The sequence below is a fragment of the Cnephaeus nilssonii genome, assembly GCF_951640355.1.
Source record: "Cnephaeus nilssonii genome assembly, chromosome: 11".
NCBI classification, from domain to species: Eukaryota; Metazoa; Chordata; class Mammalia; order Chiroptera; family Vespertilionidae; genus Cnephaeus; species Cnephaeus nilssonii.
In genome coordinates, this window is record NC_137082.1 from 79,539,586 (window position 1) to 79,556,868 (window position 17,283).

General features: G+C 37.7%; 1 protein-coding gene across 1 annotated transcript in view; it reads right to left on the minus strand.

Moving 5' to 3' along the window:
* The window catches only part of RIT2 (Ras like without CAAX 2), a gene marked incomplete at both ends in the record, with an annotated part of 256,393 nt that overhangs the window by 106,614 nt on the left and 132,496 nt on the right, over window positions 1-17,283 (minus strand). The window contains one exon of the mRNA XM_079784845.1: window positions 13,556-13,747. Coding sequence (XP_079640971.1) covers window positions 13,556-13,747 — 192 coding nt within the window. The remainder of the gene's footprint in view (window positions 1-13,555; window positions 13,748-17,283) is intronic.

The window sequence follows — 17,283 nt, forward strand, 5'->3', positions numbered from 1 at the left end:
ATGCTACTTTTGAAATGCAATTTTATTTTATTGCTATTAGGGAATCTCCAAATATCTGTAAGGAAGATGGAGGAAAGAAAGAGGTAGTCAAAGATAGAAAGATCTATTGACTTCATTCTATCATGAGCTGGTGTACCTTTCTTTTATTTTTACTCCTTTTTTATCTTTTTTGCTCTCAGTCAAAACTCATATTCGTAAGAGTGTTTTTAGCTCATTAGATTAAAACAAGTGGCCCTGAAATGTGAATGAACCATAGGATTAATCTCTTTAAGAAATCTTTGCATCAAACAGATCAAATTTCAGTAACAGTAATTTACTGATTGAGAGACTGTGAGCTGTGTTCAGGAGAGCAAGCCTGATAGAGCTCTTTGTCTCTGTCAAAGACTGAAGGCACTCAGAAAAATAGCACAGCTCAGCTGAGCTCTTGCAGCTGAACATCACTCTGTCACATCCCTGCATATCCTGTGGTGTCAGTGACACACGAAAATGGGGAAAAGAAGGGGCGTTGCCATAGTCAAAGCAGCGAGTGCTTTATAAGATTGCTGGCAAAATAAAAACATTCTCTATCAAAAAGGCATTGTCACAGACAATGAATTTTGTGGAGGCCAAATTCCAGCAGAAATCAACAGAAAATCAATGGGAACCTAATCATCAACAAGACAATGGAAAGATGTCAATCTCCAGTGCAGAAAATCTTATCTAAGAAGTAAGCAGCATACTATGGCCTTGAGAGAATCTTACCACTTCCTGGGGAGTTAAGAACAGAATTAGCAGAGCTACATTTAAAGTAAACATGTAGTAGTTCCATCAGTGTATGAGCTGGATTGTGATAATAAATGAAATACATCTTAAATATTTCTGAAACTGGTAAATAATAGACTATGAAATCAACTCTAAAGAGGAAATAAGATAGGCAGCCTTAGAGAGTAAAAATTAAGACTATTTGCAATTATAATCAATTCATATAAAATTACACTGTTTTATGTGGAAGAAATGATACTGTGGTATGATAAGGCAATCACACTTTTTGGAAGGTGAGTTTTCTATACATAGAGATAATTTTGACAAGTTTTTAGAAGCTGTTTATGTAAAAATGTTCAGGCATTAATCATAATTACACTGTGAAAAGAAGCAGTTTCAGCAAAGGGTTAAATGATTTCAGGTTTTACCACTCCAGGTAGCTAGCTTGACAACAAATGCAGGTGTTTATTCAGTGTATTCTCAGGTTATGAATATCCTACTTGATAGGAGAAGACTCAAGTGTAAGTAGAGGGATGAAGAGAGAGAGAGAGCTTCCCTCTTATCCTCAATGAGGAAATCTGCAGATCTTTTTACACTGAGGAATTAGGTTTTGGCATTTTAATCCCATGCAATCAAATGTAGGATGTGAATGGGGAACTTCTCTTAAACCTTTTCACCACACTTCCATCTTTATGATTTCAGTGATTCTCTTTTCAGCCATAAATACATTACCCCATTTCAGAATACGCAGGCCCTAGACTTCACATCAATAAAAATGTTTCCTTACTTTCTGACATAAGGACAATGAGCAAGTATGTTAGATTCTTGTTATTGAATCATAATTTACTGAAAATGAAACATCTTCCTCCACATTATACACTTAGGAATTGTAGTTGAATTCTATTCAAAACATATTTTTATCTACACTTCCTGTCTTTCAGTCTCCAAATTTGAATCATTTGGGGACAGAAGGATATTTGAATACAGAATTCAACATTAAAGTAACAATGTTTATAGCACCAAAGAAAAAAAGCATTAAAGGATACTATGATTGGACTCTTCTGATTGAGTACATGTGAGAGGTGAAGGACTTTACCTGAGATTCAAGACACCTGGATTCTTGTCCAAGATTTTCACTAAATAGTTGTGTTTAACTTAGGAGTGCTAATCACCTTTAGTAAGTCTCACTGCCTCTTTTATCCATTGTAAAGTCTCAGATCTTTATTGATCGACATAAAGAGATTTATCAGTCACTAGGTAGATTGGGAGAAGCAATTTGCAGAACAATGTGTACTTAGTAAAGCATGAAAGGTTATACAAAAAGGTCCAGAAAGGTACACAGCAAACTAATAACTGTTTTGTTTTTTTCCTGGGATAGGAACCAAAATGGTTGGGGGATTGAGTGTGTTCAGTGTAAGGTAATCAAAGACACTCTTTAGATTTACTGCACTGTTTTAATTTTTTAAAATAAGTATGTTTTTGTGAATTATTTGTAAGAAGGCATATGTGGTCAATTAATTTTCAACAACAAAAATCCAAAAAGATATAATGAGTTTTAAAGTTTAATTAATATCTCGGTGGTTTTTCATACCTACCTTAGAGTCAAGATTTAAATGAGTCAAGGTTATTCCAGGCCAGACAGTAGTTTTCAGTAAGAAAAAAAGCTAAAAAGCATACCTGTGCTTTTAGTGAAATACCTTTTAGTGAAAGGGTTTCTTCTCATGGGATTGGCCATATCTAATACCATAGCATCATCTCCTTGATTTAAACTTCTACCGTAGGATTCCTCAAGAGGATAAATACGTTATTGAACAATTCTTTCTCTTTATCAAAAATCAATGTTGAATGATTCAATAAGAAAATATGTCGAGTGGATAAGAGAGCTTCAACTTGGTAAGCTAAGGCAGAGTAGCTGGACAGGAAAAAGAAAGTTTGAAGATGGTAGTGAAATGAAAAAAAATCATGAAATTATATCACAGAAAAGATAGCAAGGAAGGGTCCTGGCCGGTCTGAACCAGGAGGTCACAATTTGATTTCTGGTCTTCCCGGGTTGCAGGCTGGATCCCCAGTGTGGGGTGTGCAGGAGGCAGCCAATTAGTGATTCTCTCATCATTGATGTTTCTGTCCCTCTCTCCCTCTCCCTTCCTCTCTGAAATCAATAAAAAATATATTGGGATAAAAAGATAGCAAGGGATGGAATCACAAAATACAGAGTTTATCTTTATCGGTGACTCTCAAATATGAAGCATAGAACTTCAAACATTCAGGAGACTTTTCAGCAGATCCCTAAGGTTAAACAAAGCTACTTTACTACATTTTTAAGGTTTTATGTGTCTTTTTCACTGGCATCTGTATTGATGCTGCAAAACCCATACTGGGTAAAATGGCTGGTGCTTTAGCATGAAGCAAGGCAGTGGCACAAAGCAAACTAGTACTATTGTATTCTTTCTACCACATGCTCACATGATCAAGAATGGCAGTTTAATTTAAGAATAAACTTAATGAAGCAGTAAACATTATTAATTTCATTAAATATTGACCCTTGAGTTGACATCTTTTTAATATTTTGGGTAATGAAATGAGAAGTATGAATAAAGCATTCTGCTGCTAATAATGTACAATGGCTGTCGAGTTAAAACCCTTACACAATTGTTTGAGTTATGAGATGAACTATCTACGTTTTTATGGAACACTATTTTTGCTTGAAAGGGCTATTAATAGATAAATGATAGTTATTCAGACTTAAATATGAGGCATCCATTATCTTGACAATTAAAGCAATGAAACTTTCATTTCAAGGAGAACGATGGACAATATTTGTGGCAAATAAAATTTGAGCTTTGAAGCAAAAAATTATAATTTTGGAAAACTTATGTCCTCTCCCATGAGTTTAACAATTTACCACTTCTAAGAAAGTTTTCAATGAGATTGATAGTAAAGTTAATGAATATGATGTTTTTGTATATGTTACCATTTGGAAGATCTGCATAACTTAGTGAACTAATATTTTCCAAAAGATCAATTCATGATGTTACAAAACCCTGCATGTTTTATCAAAAGGTCCATTAAAAATATAAGGTAAACCAGTGAATTTCATTCAAGGTAGGAGAATACTGGACATGGCTTTGAAAGCCACATGCCAACTAATTCTTAAGAAAATTCCCCTTCTTGAATTATCCTGTATTGTCAAAGGAGAATAGCCACAATATCTGGAAGAGCTACAAAAATATATTTACATTTCTGAGCTTGAATTTTATTCATATACTTAAACCGAAACATGTTTACTGCAGGTTGAATAAAGAAGGAGATAGGGGAACCTATCTGTCTTCTTTTAGGCCAGACATTAGAGAGACTTGCAAACATTATAGAACAATGTCACTCTATCACTAATTAGGGGAGGGGCATAGGTTATCTTTATTTAAAAATTTATATGAATATTAATTTGTAATCAGCTTAATATTGATAATTCAATGACCTATAAGTAACAATAAATTTGAAAATTCTGTTTTAATTTTTAATATGTAAATATCAATAGATCTAACTCAGACAAACAGAAGGTCCCCAGGGGAGGAGGGTGTGCAATAATTTTAAGAATGTAAAAGGATCCTTGAGAACCATTGGCCTTTATGGTTTCTTACCTATAAAATGTGTTTAAAAGGATCATAATGATGATTAGTACATAGACATGCAGTAAGAATCTAAATTAAAGAAAATTATTATGAATATAAACACAAATTCAGAAGATAACAGCAGGGAAGTGCAATCACAGATAAGCCCATAGGGAGCATCAATGTTATTAAGAATGTTCGGATTCTTAAATTCATGCAGAGTTTAGTGAAGTGCATTTTATTATTATGAATTTCATAATAATTTACAGAGATTCTGTCATATTAATTATGTTAAAATTTTAAAATAACGAAGTAAAATTCTAAATAACAGCTAACTAGAAGATGACAATGGAAAATGTCATAGGAGATTGAAGTATGCTGATGCTTTGTTTGACAAGAAAGTAAAGACAACTAATAATTTTGGTTCTTCTTAGGCAAAAGTAAAAATGAATATGTTTGTGAAATATTGTAGAGTAATATAGAAATGTAAGCTATAACTTCCAAATAATATGAGGGATAAGAGAAGAACAAATAATTATTTATTAAAGATAGGAAGGCATAAAAGAGAAACAAAGAAAAACACCATAAATAAGAAACACTAAATAAATTTCAATCCTATCTAATAAAAGAGTAATATGCAAATTAACCATCACTCTGCTACACCCACAAGCCATGCCCACCAGCTAATCAGAAGCGAGTATGCAAATTAACCCAACCAAGATGGCTGCAGCCACAGAGAGAGCAGGAGGGAGGCTTGGATTTCCCCAGCAATGGAGGAAGCCAAGCTTTCCGCACACCCTGGCCAGCCCAGGCCTCCACTTAAGGCTACAAAGTTTCAATTATAAAAGTTAAATAAATCACAACAGACATGGCTGCAGCCACAGAGCGAGCAGGAGGCTTGGCTCCACTCAAGGCTACAAAGTTTCAATTGTAGAAGATAAATAAATCCCAGATACCAGGGCCTCCACTTGGATCGCCAGGGTGTGTGGCTGACTTGCAAACCACCACAGGCCCCTCATCCAGGCCTCCCCATGCCCCAAGGGAACCCCCAACCTGATCTGGGACACCCTTCAGGGCAAATCAGCTGGCCCCTACCCATACACCAGGCCTCTATCCTATCTAATAAAAGAGTAATATGCAGATTGACCATCACTTCAACACACAAGATGGCTGCCCCCATGTGGTCAAAGATCCTGCCCCCATGTGGACACAAGATGGCCACCACAAGATGGCCAGCAGGGGAGGGCATTTAGGAGGGACCAGGCCTGCAAGGGAGGGTAGTTGGGGGCGATCAAGCCTGCAGGGGAGGGCAGTTAGGGGTGATCAGGCCAGCAGAGGAGGGAAGTTGGGGGCAAACAGGCTGGCAAGGGAGCAGTTAGACATCCATCAGGCTGGCAGGGGAGTAGTTAGGGGGTGATCAGGCTGGCAGGCAGAAGCAGTTAGGGGCAATCAGGAAGGCAGGCAGGTGAGCAGTTGGGAGCCAGCAGTCCTGGATTGTGAGAGGGATGTCCGACCGTCCGTTTAGGCTCAATCGGGATCGGGCCTAAATGGACAGTCGGACATCCCTCGAGGGGTCCCAGTTTGGAGAGGGTGCAGGCTGGGCTGAGGGACACTGCCCCCCCATGCAGGAATTTCATGCACCGGGCCTCTAGTGTATCAATAATTATAAAATATGCAAATGATTAGCATTGTATTTAAATGAGTATATAAATTAGATTTAAAATTTAAAAATATTTTATATGCTACTTACAAGAAGACAATTTAAACAAAATGACAGAAAATAAAGGAATAGAGAAGATAACTACAAAAGTCATAGTAATAGAATGTGAGGAATAAAGCAGTAAAAAAGATGAAGAAATATAGACAAAAAGAAGCAATCTGGAAGGTTCAACAATCACATACTCTTAATAAAATCATCTTATATATGATTAAAACTAACAAAGGTATAAGAAAATATGAACAAATTTCAAACTTAGTTTTATAGACCCTACAAAACACCTATAGCTAAAGTCTAATGATGAAAGACTGAATGCTTTCCCTCTAAGACTAGAGTCAATGTTAGGATGTTTGTCTGTCTTACACTTATGTTACATAGTACTGGAAGTTCTTGCCACTGAAGTAAGGCAAGAAAGGGAAAGAAAGGCATACAGTCTAGACGGAAAGAAATAAAACTGTCCCTATTTCAAATAGCAAGATTGTCTACATAGAAAACCCCAAGAACTCAAATAAATACTCTGAGAACTAATAAGTTCAGTTAAGTTATAGAATACAATATTAATATGAAAAATTTAATTGCATTTCAATATATTAATAAGGAACATTTGAAACAGAAATTAATACCATTTGTAATCCCTTAAAATTAAATACTTAGGTATGAATCTACAATTTATAGTTTCTGCATGATGAATATTATAAAATGCTGATGAATATATCAAAGAATACTTGGAGAGGCATATCATATTCATGGATTGGAAGACTCAACATAGTAAAGATATTAATTCATCATAAACTAACCTATATATTTAATAAATTTCTATAAAATCTTGAGTTTCTTTGTAGATGTAGAGAATTGCATAGAATTATACACATGCACACAAATGAGTATATGTATAACTGGCAAAATTTAATAACATCTATGGATTGAACCAATATCAATTTATTGGTTTTGATAGTATTCCATAGTTATCCTCTCTAATAAAATGGTAATATGCAAATTAACCATCACTCTGCTACATAAGCCATGCCCACCAGCCAAGCCACGCCCACCCGCCAATCAGGGCAAGTATGCAAATTAACCCAAACCAAGATGGCTACAGCCACAGAGCAAGGTTTCCCAGGTAACAGAGTAAGCCAAGCTTTCCATAGCAGTTGCAGGCCTAAGCCTCCACTCAAGCTACAAAGTTTCAATTATAGAAGGTAAACAAATTCAAACAAATGGCGGCAGAATGGAGCTTGAGAGAGCAGGCCAGGGTTGCCGGTGGCAACAGGGGAAGCAAAGCTTTTCGCACACCCTGGCTGGGCTCACCCACTTAAGGCTACAATGTTTCAATTGTAGAAGGTGAATTAACTGCCACAGAAATGGCTGCCGCCCCAGAGGGAACAGCAGGCTTGGCTCCGCTCCAGGCTACAAAGTTTCAATTGTAGAAGGAAAATAAATTCCAGATACCAGGGCCTCCTCTTGGGTCGCCAGGGTGCATGGCTGGCCTGCAAACCACCATAGGCCCCTCGCTCAGGCCGCCCCATGCCCCAAGGGAACCCCACCCTGATCCAGGATACCCTTCAGGGCAAACCAGCTGGCCCCCACCCCTGTACCAGGCCTCTATCCTATATAATAAAAGAGTTGTATGAAGATTGATCATCACTGCAACACACAATATAGCTGCCCCCATGTGGTCAAAGATCCTGCCCCCATGTGGACACAAGATGGCCAGCAGGGGAGGGCAGTTGGGAGGCACCCGGCCTGCAAGGGAGGGCAGTAAGGGGTGACCAGGCTGGCAGAGGAGGGAAGTTGGGGGCAAACAGGCTGGCAGGGGGGCAGTTCAGCATCAACCAGGCTGGCAGTGGAGTGGTTAGGGGGTGATCAGGCTGGCAGGCAGAAGCGGTTAGGGGCAATCAGGAAGGCAGGCAGGCAAGCAGTTGGGAGCCAGCAGTCCTGGATTGTGAAAGGGATGTCCGACTGCCCATTTAGGCCCGATCCCACCAGGATCGGGCCTAAACGGGCAGTCGGACATCCCTCCAGGAGTCCCATATTGGAGAGGGTACAGGCTGGGCTGAGGGACAACCCCCCGCCGTGCACGAATTTCGTGCACCGGGCTTCTAGTATAAGATATAAACACCAAGGATGTTAAGAAAATAACACATTACCTTTTCTACATATTTTTTTGCAATTTCCTATACCTCTATAATTATTTAAAAATAAGACATTTAAGGGAAATATGGATTATGTAATTTCCTAAACATGTGGTTCGATAAAGTTAAAATATTCCCAATGTGCAAACTGCAAATTCTTCTCTTGTAGACTACTTGTAATTCAACATATAGGTATTACTCTCATTTTTAAAATATATTTTTATTGATTTCAGAGAGGAAGGGAGAGGGGGAGAGAGAGAGAGAAACATCAGTGAAGAGGGAGAATCATTGACCGGCTGACTCCTGCATGCCTCACACTGGGGATTTATCCCGTAACTCAGGCATGTGCCCTGACAGGAATCGAACTGTGACTTCTTGGTTCTTAGGTCAGCACTCAACCACTGAGCGACACTGGTATTATTCTTTTGGATTTACAGAATTGCCTTGGTCTCTCATATACCTATACCTACAACTGCACAGACACATTGACACTGACACTGACACTGATTTATTATGTACAGAGCCTGACTAAGAGCTGAGGAAAATTCTCTCAAATACCAGAGTTAGGCCAGGACAGGATACCTAGGAAAGGGCATGGAGAGCTGAACTCTTGGCTAAGACAACAGAAACATGTAAAATGTCGCCCACTTGGTATTTGCTTTCTTTAGGAGATCTTTTAAGTGATTAGTTTAAAAAATGATGAGCTCAATTTAAGCAATTTTATCCACTGTCCTCCTTCCCTAGCATTCATGGCTTGTGCAGATTCATAGCCCCACAATCGATTTCCTACTCTGTAGATGTACTCTTGCTGGTCCTTCCTAAAAGAACTATCAGCATTCACCTGATCCTTCCTACCTAGTCAGGATGCCTCTCCATTTGGCATCATCCTTCCTCAAAAAATGCTGCCCACATCATCTTTTCTAGTTCTCAACAATAACTGCACTCAATGCACAATGCCACATTTTTCAACATTTTGTTTTATTGTTTAGTATGGTTCTCTGCCCTGTTCCTATGTATAGATCCTTTCTGAGGAGAATGGAAAGTCCCTCAGGGGAAAGACTGACTTATTCATTCCTTCACCTTGCTCCAAAGCTGCCACTATTCTGCAAAGATAAGTACATGCTTCATATAACTCTAAATAGGTGTGTGTGTTTTTCCTTAATACTGTGATTCTTAATCCACACAGCTTCCACATGCCCCTCTCAGTACAGGAATGGAACTATTTTCATTAGATAGCTCACTGAAGAGTAAACAGAGGCCTTTTCACAATCCACAATCAGCATTCGAAGAGTTACTCAGCCTGTGCAAAGCAGATATTCAAAGCTTCAAGCTGAGTATTAAGCTGCAATTAGACTGTCAGTCCTGAGGGTTTTGTCACAGTCCACCTCAGGATAAAACAGTTTGTGGTCTGGAACTGATATCAAACTTTGCTAATCTAGCTCCCAAATCCCTGGAACCCATTTCATTCTTAGCACCATTTTCACTTGCACAGTTGGTCAGGGTTTTGCAAAACCAAAAACTGGAATTATCCCCTTCCACTTCCCAGTGTAACTACAAAAGACGATAGTAGGGACAAAGACCTTGGAAGCTCAGGGACCTAATATTGTCTGGGACCTTAAAAAAGGCTTTAGAATAGACTGGGTGGACTGTGGACACAATATTTAGTTGATTAACAAACAGTGCTTTTCAGTGGTATTGACCCTCATTTCTTTTCTCTTACTTTTCTTCATATTCTTCCCCTACCCCCCAACTTCTGACTTGCTCAGGGTCCATGAGTTCCACAATCCACATCCAAGTAGTTATCATTCTGATCCTTCCTGCTTCAACCTGCCAATAGAATGCAATTGCTCATGTCCCATTCTCTGAGGAACATGCTAAGTTCCTAAAGCTGATAAAAAACAACAACTAACTGATGAAAAATAACAATGGTTTGCAAGTCAACATTATAATATAATATAACCTTGACCAAGTTACTGGATGTATTAAAGAGTCAGTTGACTCAGATATCATGTAGGAGTCTATTCATGGGCTTGTGGAAAGGAATACATATAATTATGTGTGGTAAGAGCCTGTCACAGAGCCTTCCAACTACTAAATGTACCATCAGCATTGTCAGTGTCAACATGAATATTGCTCCCAGATAAAATATTAAACTTTGAACAGAGCCCCTCAATATTTCAGCTCAGATTGGCAAATGATGATAAAAACATCAGTCACTGAAACTCATTTATTTTCTTGTTAGAAAGGGAATAAATATTCACCAAAATGCACTAGGAATGCAGCCACTATCTACTCTACACCAAGCAAACATGGTAAGAAATAGTTTTTCTTTCAATCTCTTTCAATGTAGACCAGGAGGAAGAATAGCTACTGGGTTGGGATCCCACTTCTCTGGCTCCCAGCCCTAAACCAAAGCCAGAATAATTTCCCCCAGGATCTGTGAGAGTTAAAATTTGTTAATCTAGGAATCTTCACCAAAGTCCTTTGGGCTAGAGATGATGCAAGTGTCAGCATCTTTGCTTTTGTTTTTAGATGAAAAAAACAACACACTTCACCTTTAAATACTGATGTACTAAAAGAGGTATGCATGATCTGGGGTGTAGTATTAATTTTGTTACAAACAGCAGTAGTTTCTTAAAGTAAATTTCTGTCAGTATCATCTCAAATATCTCCATCATCCATCATATGCTTGTCTTAAAACTACACAGGGCAGTTCTATGGTTAAACTAAAGTGGGCATTGAAAGCATTTTGAAAAGGAAAGCCACTATACAATTATAGGAATAATTATTTCCAGCACAAACACCACAGCCAGAAGCCAAATTAGCATAGCAACACATCATTACTGGGTACATGAACATTTTTTAAAGTATTATAATTTGGGTTTTCATGGTTATTACACTTTCTGTGACTACCTTGTTTACTTTTCTTAATCTAAAAGGAAACGTCTGTCAAATCTGCAAAATTACTCACTCACCTTAATGTCTTTTTTGCTATTTGTTTCAGTGATATTTGTGATGCTGGGGATTCACATCACTGCTAAAATGCAATTAACCGGGCTGAGATAGGGGTCTTCTTAAATATCCCTTTGGGTCATGCAAATGACCACTACTGAGCCTAGGAAAGTAGGAGCAAGGCCAGGGGAGTGAGGTGAAAGCCAATGCCAGCCAGTGTTGGAATCATGGAGAACAATCATTCTAGAGATTAACCTGATTAACTTTTGCTGGAAGAAGTTTTCCTTATGTTATCAAATTCACTTGCTTTCTCAGTTACTTACAGCTCTCTTGACTGACATCCAATTAAAGTTTCATATTCTCTAGGAATTCTGGGAAATGCAATAATGGTGGTCATGTGATCACTGATGGTACACCTGCAACTCAGGGTGCTCCCTCATGCCACTCCCAGAATTCCTAAAGAAATAGTAACACATCCCTTCCCTCAGAGGAGTATCTGAAGCTTTCACCACTAGACTTATACCTCTCTCCTGCCTTTCTGTCAAGTGTCTGAGAATAGATTCTTAGCTAGTGAGAAAAAACTTGAATTTCTATCCTGTAGTAATGTAACCATATTACACTAAACATTGCTTGGAGAAAGAGAAAGCAATAAAGCAAGACAGAAGAACAGGTGCAGAGGAAACAAACAAATATCAGAGCTCCTTAAAAGCAGTTAGCCTCCACTTTAAGATGCTTAGGCTTCCAAGTAAAATATACAAAAAAAGTCATCACAAAAATGCATTGCAGGAAGTCACAGGAATAATTTTCTGAGTTAGGCATAAATTCATAAACATTAGCTCCATACGAGAACTTTTCACTTTAACTTAAAATGCATTAGATACAAAAATCCAAATGTAAAAAATACTTAATGTAGGAGAAAGCTAATTGCTTTAGCAAAGATTCTCACCTCAGCAAAGGACTTATTAGCAGGCTAAAGACATCTAACATAAACCAGTTCAATTTTAAAGTCAATGCAAATAAAGATGAAGCATCTCAGATTATAACTAAGCCACTCGATTTAGAGAATTGGATTTACAAAAATTTGATTTGCATTTAACTTTTCAGTAATGTTGACTTTGCACAAAGTTAGTCACGGCAATGAAATTGTAAAAATGGTTTGTCTGGTCCCTGAGCTAGGTTTTTGTTTTTTAGTCTCTTCAGGAGTCCTACGGACAGCTGAAGTATTACTCGGTAGACATCTGAGACGAGGCCATCATGGTTTGCCCATTAGGCCCTGATAGTGTCTGATGACATGAGAATAAACTGTGATGCGCCACATAAACTCCGGCAATGGATCACAGCCTAAAGTAGACATGGCTTCTGTGTTATCCATTTTGTTTGCTGGGAGAAATTGTGAGACTGTCTGAGGATCACAGTGATATAGCCGGGGCAACTTGAAGCAGATTCACTTCTTATTCAACCTGAGATGTTTTTGCTTGTTCTGATCCTGGAAGGTGGCCAAGGTTCTGTTTTGATTAATTTTTCATGAAACAATAAAAAATCCCCAACATGGTGATTTAAACAATTCCATGTTATTTGCCCAGTATTCTAGAGGTCAGAAATCCAGACAAGGCTCAGCTGGGAGGTTTTCCTGTTCCATCAGATTGGCTAGGGCAGTGGTCGGCAAACTCATTAGTCAACAGAGCCAAATATCAACAGTACAACGATTGAAATTTCTTTTGAGAGCCAAATTTTTTAAACTTAAACTTCTTCTAACGCCACTTCTTCAAAATAGACTCGCCCAGGCCGTGGTATTTTGTGGAAGAGCCACACTCAAGGGGCCAAAGAGCTGCAGACGTGGCTCGCGAACCAGAGATTGCTGACCACGGGCCTAAGGTATCTGATGAGGTAACAGTCAGACAGTGGTTGGTGCTGGCACATGCACAATGGTTTTGCCCACATGTCTGGTACCTTGATAGAGACAGCCATGAGACTGGATGTTGCTTTGTACACTTGGCTCAGTCCAGTGGTTGGCTTGGTCTTTTTAAATGGCAGCTTGACCCTAATAGCAGGTATTTCAGGTGGCAAAAGAAGAATGTGCTTCACTCTTAAGGCTCAACCTTAGAAGTTATACTATACTCTACCGCTTAAAATAAATCACAGGACCAGCCCAGATCCAGGAGGCTGGTAGAAGTAGCCTCCTGATGGGAGAGTGAGTGGTAAGGACATAGCAAAGTCTGATGTGAGATGGGACATATTGTGGTGGCTAGCACAAAATGCCACAGAATCTCCAAGATTTCTTAGAAAAATCATGTGCATCACTTCTTTCTCAGAATTCTCCATATGAACTTTGGAAAGCAGCCATACTTGGCACTATGTGTCCGAGGAGGAAAAGACAAAAGCTAATGGATAAAATTGGCACTCACCTGGCGGAACTGTTCCAGGTCAATTTTGTTGCCCACCAGCACCAGGGGTATTTCGTAGGTGTGACGGACCTGAAAAATGAGCTCTTTAAACTTGGCAGCCTCCTGGAATGATTGGCGGTCGGTGACGGAGTAGCAGACAATGAAGCCCTCCCCACCTCGCATGTACTGCTCCCGCATGGCTGTGAACTCTGCCTGCAGGCAAAGAGCAAAATCGGGATGCAGTTTAAGACAGCGAAGCCAACACACACCACTAATCAAATAACAAGTCAAAAGCAGACAAATGATGAGACTAAGTGTTTGGGTAGACATTTTCTAAAAGTATTTTTTGGGTTTTGCAGATAGAATAGCACTATGAGGTCGAAATATACCATTATAAAAACAATGTTTTAAATTGTTCAGAGCATTGATCTTTAATCATAGGAGATTTAAGAGATCTTGGGGGAGATATGTTAAATAGCAGACTTACTGATACAATGTTGGGGATTTTACATATAGAAATTATATACTTTTAATAGTGTTCTATTTAATTACTTAATTTTAGGAAAAGGGATCTAAATTTGTATACCCCAAACATTAAAACATAGAAGAATTAAAATTTCCCTCAAAAATATGAAAACAAATTAGAGTTTAACACTGATTACCCCTGTGATTGAAGGAAGTTATTAGACAATCGCAGACCCATTTATATATTTGGGTATTCTTTTTTTTTCTTTTAATCTTCAATGTTGAGAGTATTACATAGGTCTTCCTTCTCCCTACCCCCACCACCCCCACCCACCCATTAACCTCTTCCAGCCCTTATTTGGGTATTCTTAGATTTCTCTCTTTGAGGGGCACAAACAGAGGGATCATGATGCTGAGTCATGAGTCTGTTTTTACATTCTGTCCATTGCTCCTTGCTCTTCTCTCTCGGCAGGGGCCTTCCACAATATATCAACGTCTCATCCTGGGGACATTGCTGTCTTAGTTTTTCATGTTGCATCCCCCTGAATTACTGAAAAGTAGTTCTGGCAACTGAAAAGTCAATATTAGGTCTGATTTGTGATCTAAAAAGTTTCTCTCAGTCTGAAATATCTGTTTTCACTCACTATTATTCTGGATTTATTGTTAAAGTCACAAGAGCTAATTAGGTTCATGCAATGGGAAATAGAAAAGTTAGACTCTGGCTTTGGAAGAAGCCACCCTACACAATAAAAGAACACCACAAGAACATATTGTGAATTGGACAGTTTGTGAGATAATTAATCAAAGAAAATAAGATTCACATGAACTTGAGCTGTATTTGAACCATGAGGCAAAAATGTGAGTTTTTCACCCGGGAAAGGGTTTACAAGAACTACTAAAATATTCTGCTCAGAGTAATTGTTTAAACAAATGTTCATTTGATTTAATGTGGCTTGTCTTTTGAATGAGAACATTTATGTAGACCCAGAAATTTTGGAAAATTAGAGAAAGTAATAAAGTTAATAAGGTCCTGAGTTAGTTCATGAATCTCTTAAATTGTTTTCAGTCAAAATGGAATGGGTGCAAACAGCTTCCCTGGGTTCCACCAAGCTTTGCAAAGTTGTAAGAACTTGAGCCTGGAGAGCAAAGGAGACTTGTTCATGGATGGACAGCCAGCTAACAAAAAGTTGTTTTAAATAATTCATGTCCTCTGACTCTCACTATATCAATTTACTTAGTATTATATTTTAGTTGAGCTTAATCCTAAATTTTGCCATGTGAGTCAAATGTACAAGCACAGGAGACACAAATCTACTTAGTCTTGATTTTCTTTATCTCCAGAAAAATGTCTGAGGCCCCTTGTTGTTCTGACATTCTCTAATTTTGCAAACCCTATTTCTCTGTCAAAATCTGATAGCTGATATGGATCGACTAGAGAATTATGGACTGGAATTACTAAATGATGTTTCCCAAACGTATAATTAGTTTTCAAATAGAAATGATATAATCATCATAGAAATATATGTAATATTTGGGAAAATATACATGGATTTGTTACATCAGTTTTATATTATAAAACCATAATAAAAGTGCTAACGAAAATAAAATGCAGAATATATATTTTACAACTTACAGTTCATTTTATTTGCCAATTATTTTAAGCACTAAAATTATTTTCAATTATTTATTGAGTATTAAAAAATAACAAATACACATTACAAAATATTTAAGTGGTACAAAGTATATATAAAATTAATTTCCTTTCTACCTCAAACTTTGTTTTCCTTCCCAAATGTGTGACAGTTAATAGTTTCTTTATCCTTACAGAAATATCTATGTGTACACAGCATAGACATACACATTTACTTTATACACCTTTTAATACTCAAATAGTAACATACATAATTTTTACTTTTAACCTTAATTAAGATTTAATAGCCTTACTGTACCTTGCAGACCATGCCATATGAGCACACATAAGTATTATTATTTTCATGAATGCATAATTTCTTTTATGCATGTACCATAATTTCTTTAACTAGTTACCTCTGAGAAGGCATTTAGATGTTCTCCATTTATTTCTCTTACATACACTGTTGCAATGTCTATTCTTAAACACCCTTGCTGCACAGATTTCTGTAATTCTGGGAGGTAGTACTGCTAGATCAAAGAGAACATACATTTTTACTTTTGAGAAATAGTGCTGATCTCACCACCAGAGACATTGTTCCCATAACTCTCTCCCAACATTACATAAAGTGCCCATTTACACTCATTCTCACAGATGTCACATCACATTTTTGTACCTTTTATACATTTTAAAGTAAAAAAAAAATAGTATCTTTGTTTCCTTCATTTGTTTTTATGAGCCATAGTAAGTATCTCATGTTTATTATCCATGTACAAAAGTCTCTTCTAGATATGGATTTTATTTTGTTGTAAGAAATGAAATATCTTTATAATCTTTGAATTTTTTTAAAATTTGGACTGGAGTAGGTTTTTCTCTATGTCAGTCATAAGGAAACAACAACAAATTTGACATCTTCAACAATAACTATGCCACAGAGAAAAGGTCAATACATTTGAAAATTTCCAACAACCTATGAGGGAAACAGGCAAAGTACATAAAGAAAAAATTCACAGGGAACAGTACTGGATAAATGAATGAGTAAATATCTAATCATGTTGGGTAACTAGACTCAAAGCCACATAAGTGTTCTATTATAAATACTAGTAGATGTCGTAGGCCTCAAATCTGAGCTGGATTGGAGTTTCCAGATGTGGGGCTATAGCATTAGCATTTTAAAGGACTCCTTATTTGATTTTGCTTTGCACCCGAATGTAGGGTTCATAACTCGGTGTTTATGTTCAGAAATGGTCTTTCTGATCTGTGAGCACAAAACCTGGGAGGCACAGAACACAACTTCTAGGTCTGTTACTCACTTAGTGTCTGTCCTCTAACCAATCACCTAACCCCTCAGCGCCTCAATTTCCTCTTTTGTCCAAAGGGAATAGAACACACACTTAACCCATCTTACAGGGCTGCTAAGAGGATCAAAAGAGAGAACAGATTCGAAAATGCTGTGATGAATTTTTAAAATACTCTGCAAATTAATCCTATTATTATCTCTGGTACAAATCCTGCAGAATAGAACCTTTCACTGGGAGAACAGGCATGAAATCCTCTTAGAGCTGCATTAGATATAAATGTGGAAGTAGTTCTCAAATACATGTAATCAGAAATGACTAACCTTTTTCTGCTCAAATAGGAGAATCTGTCTACC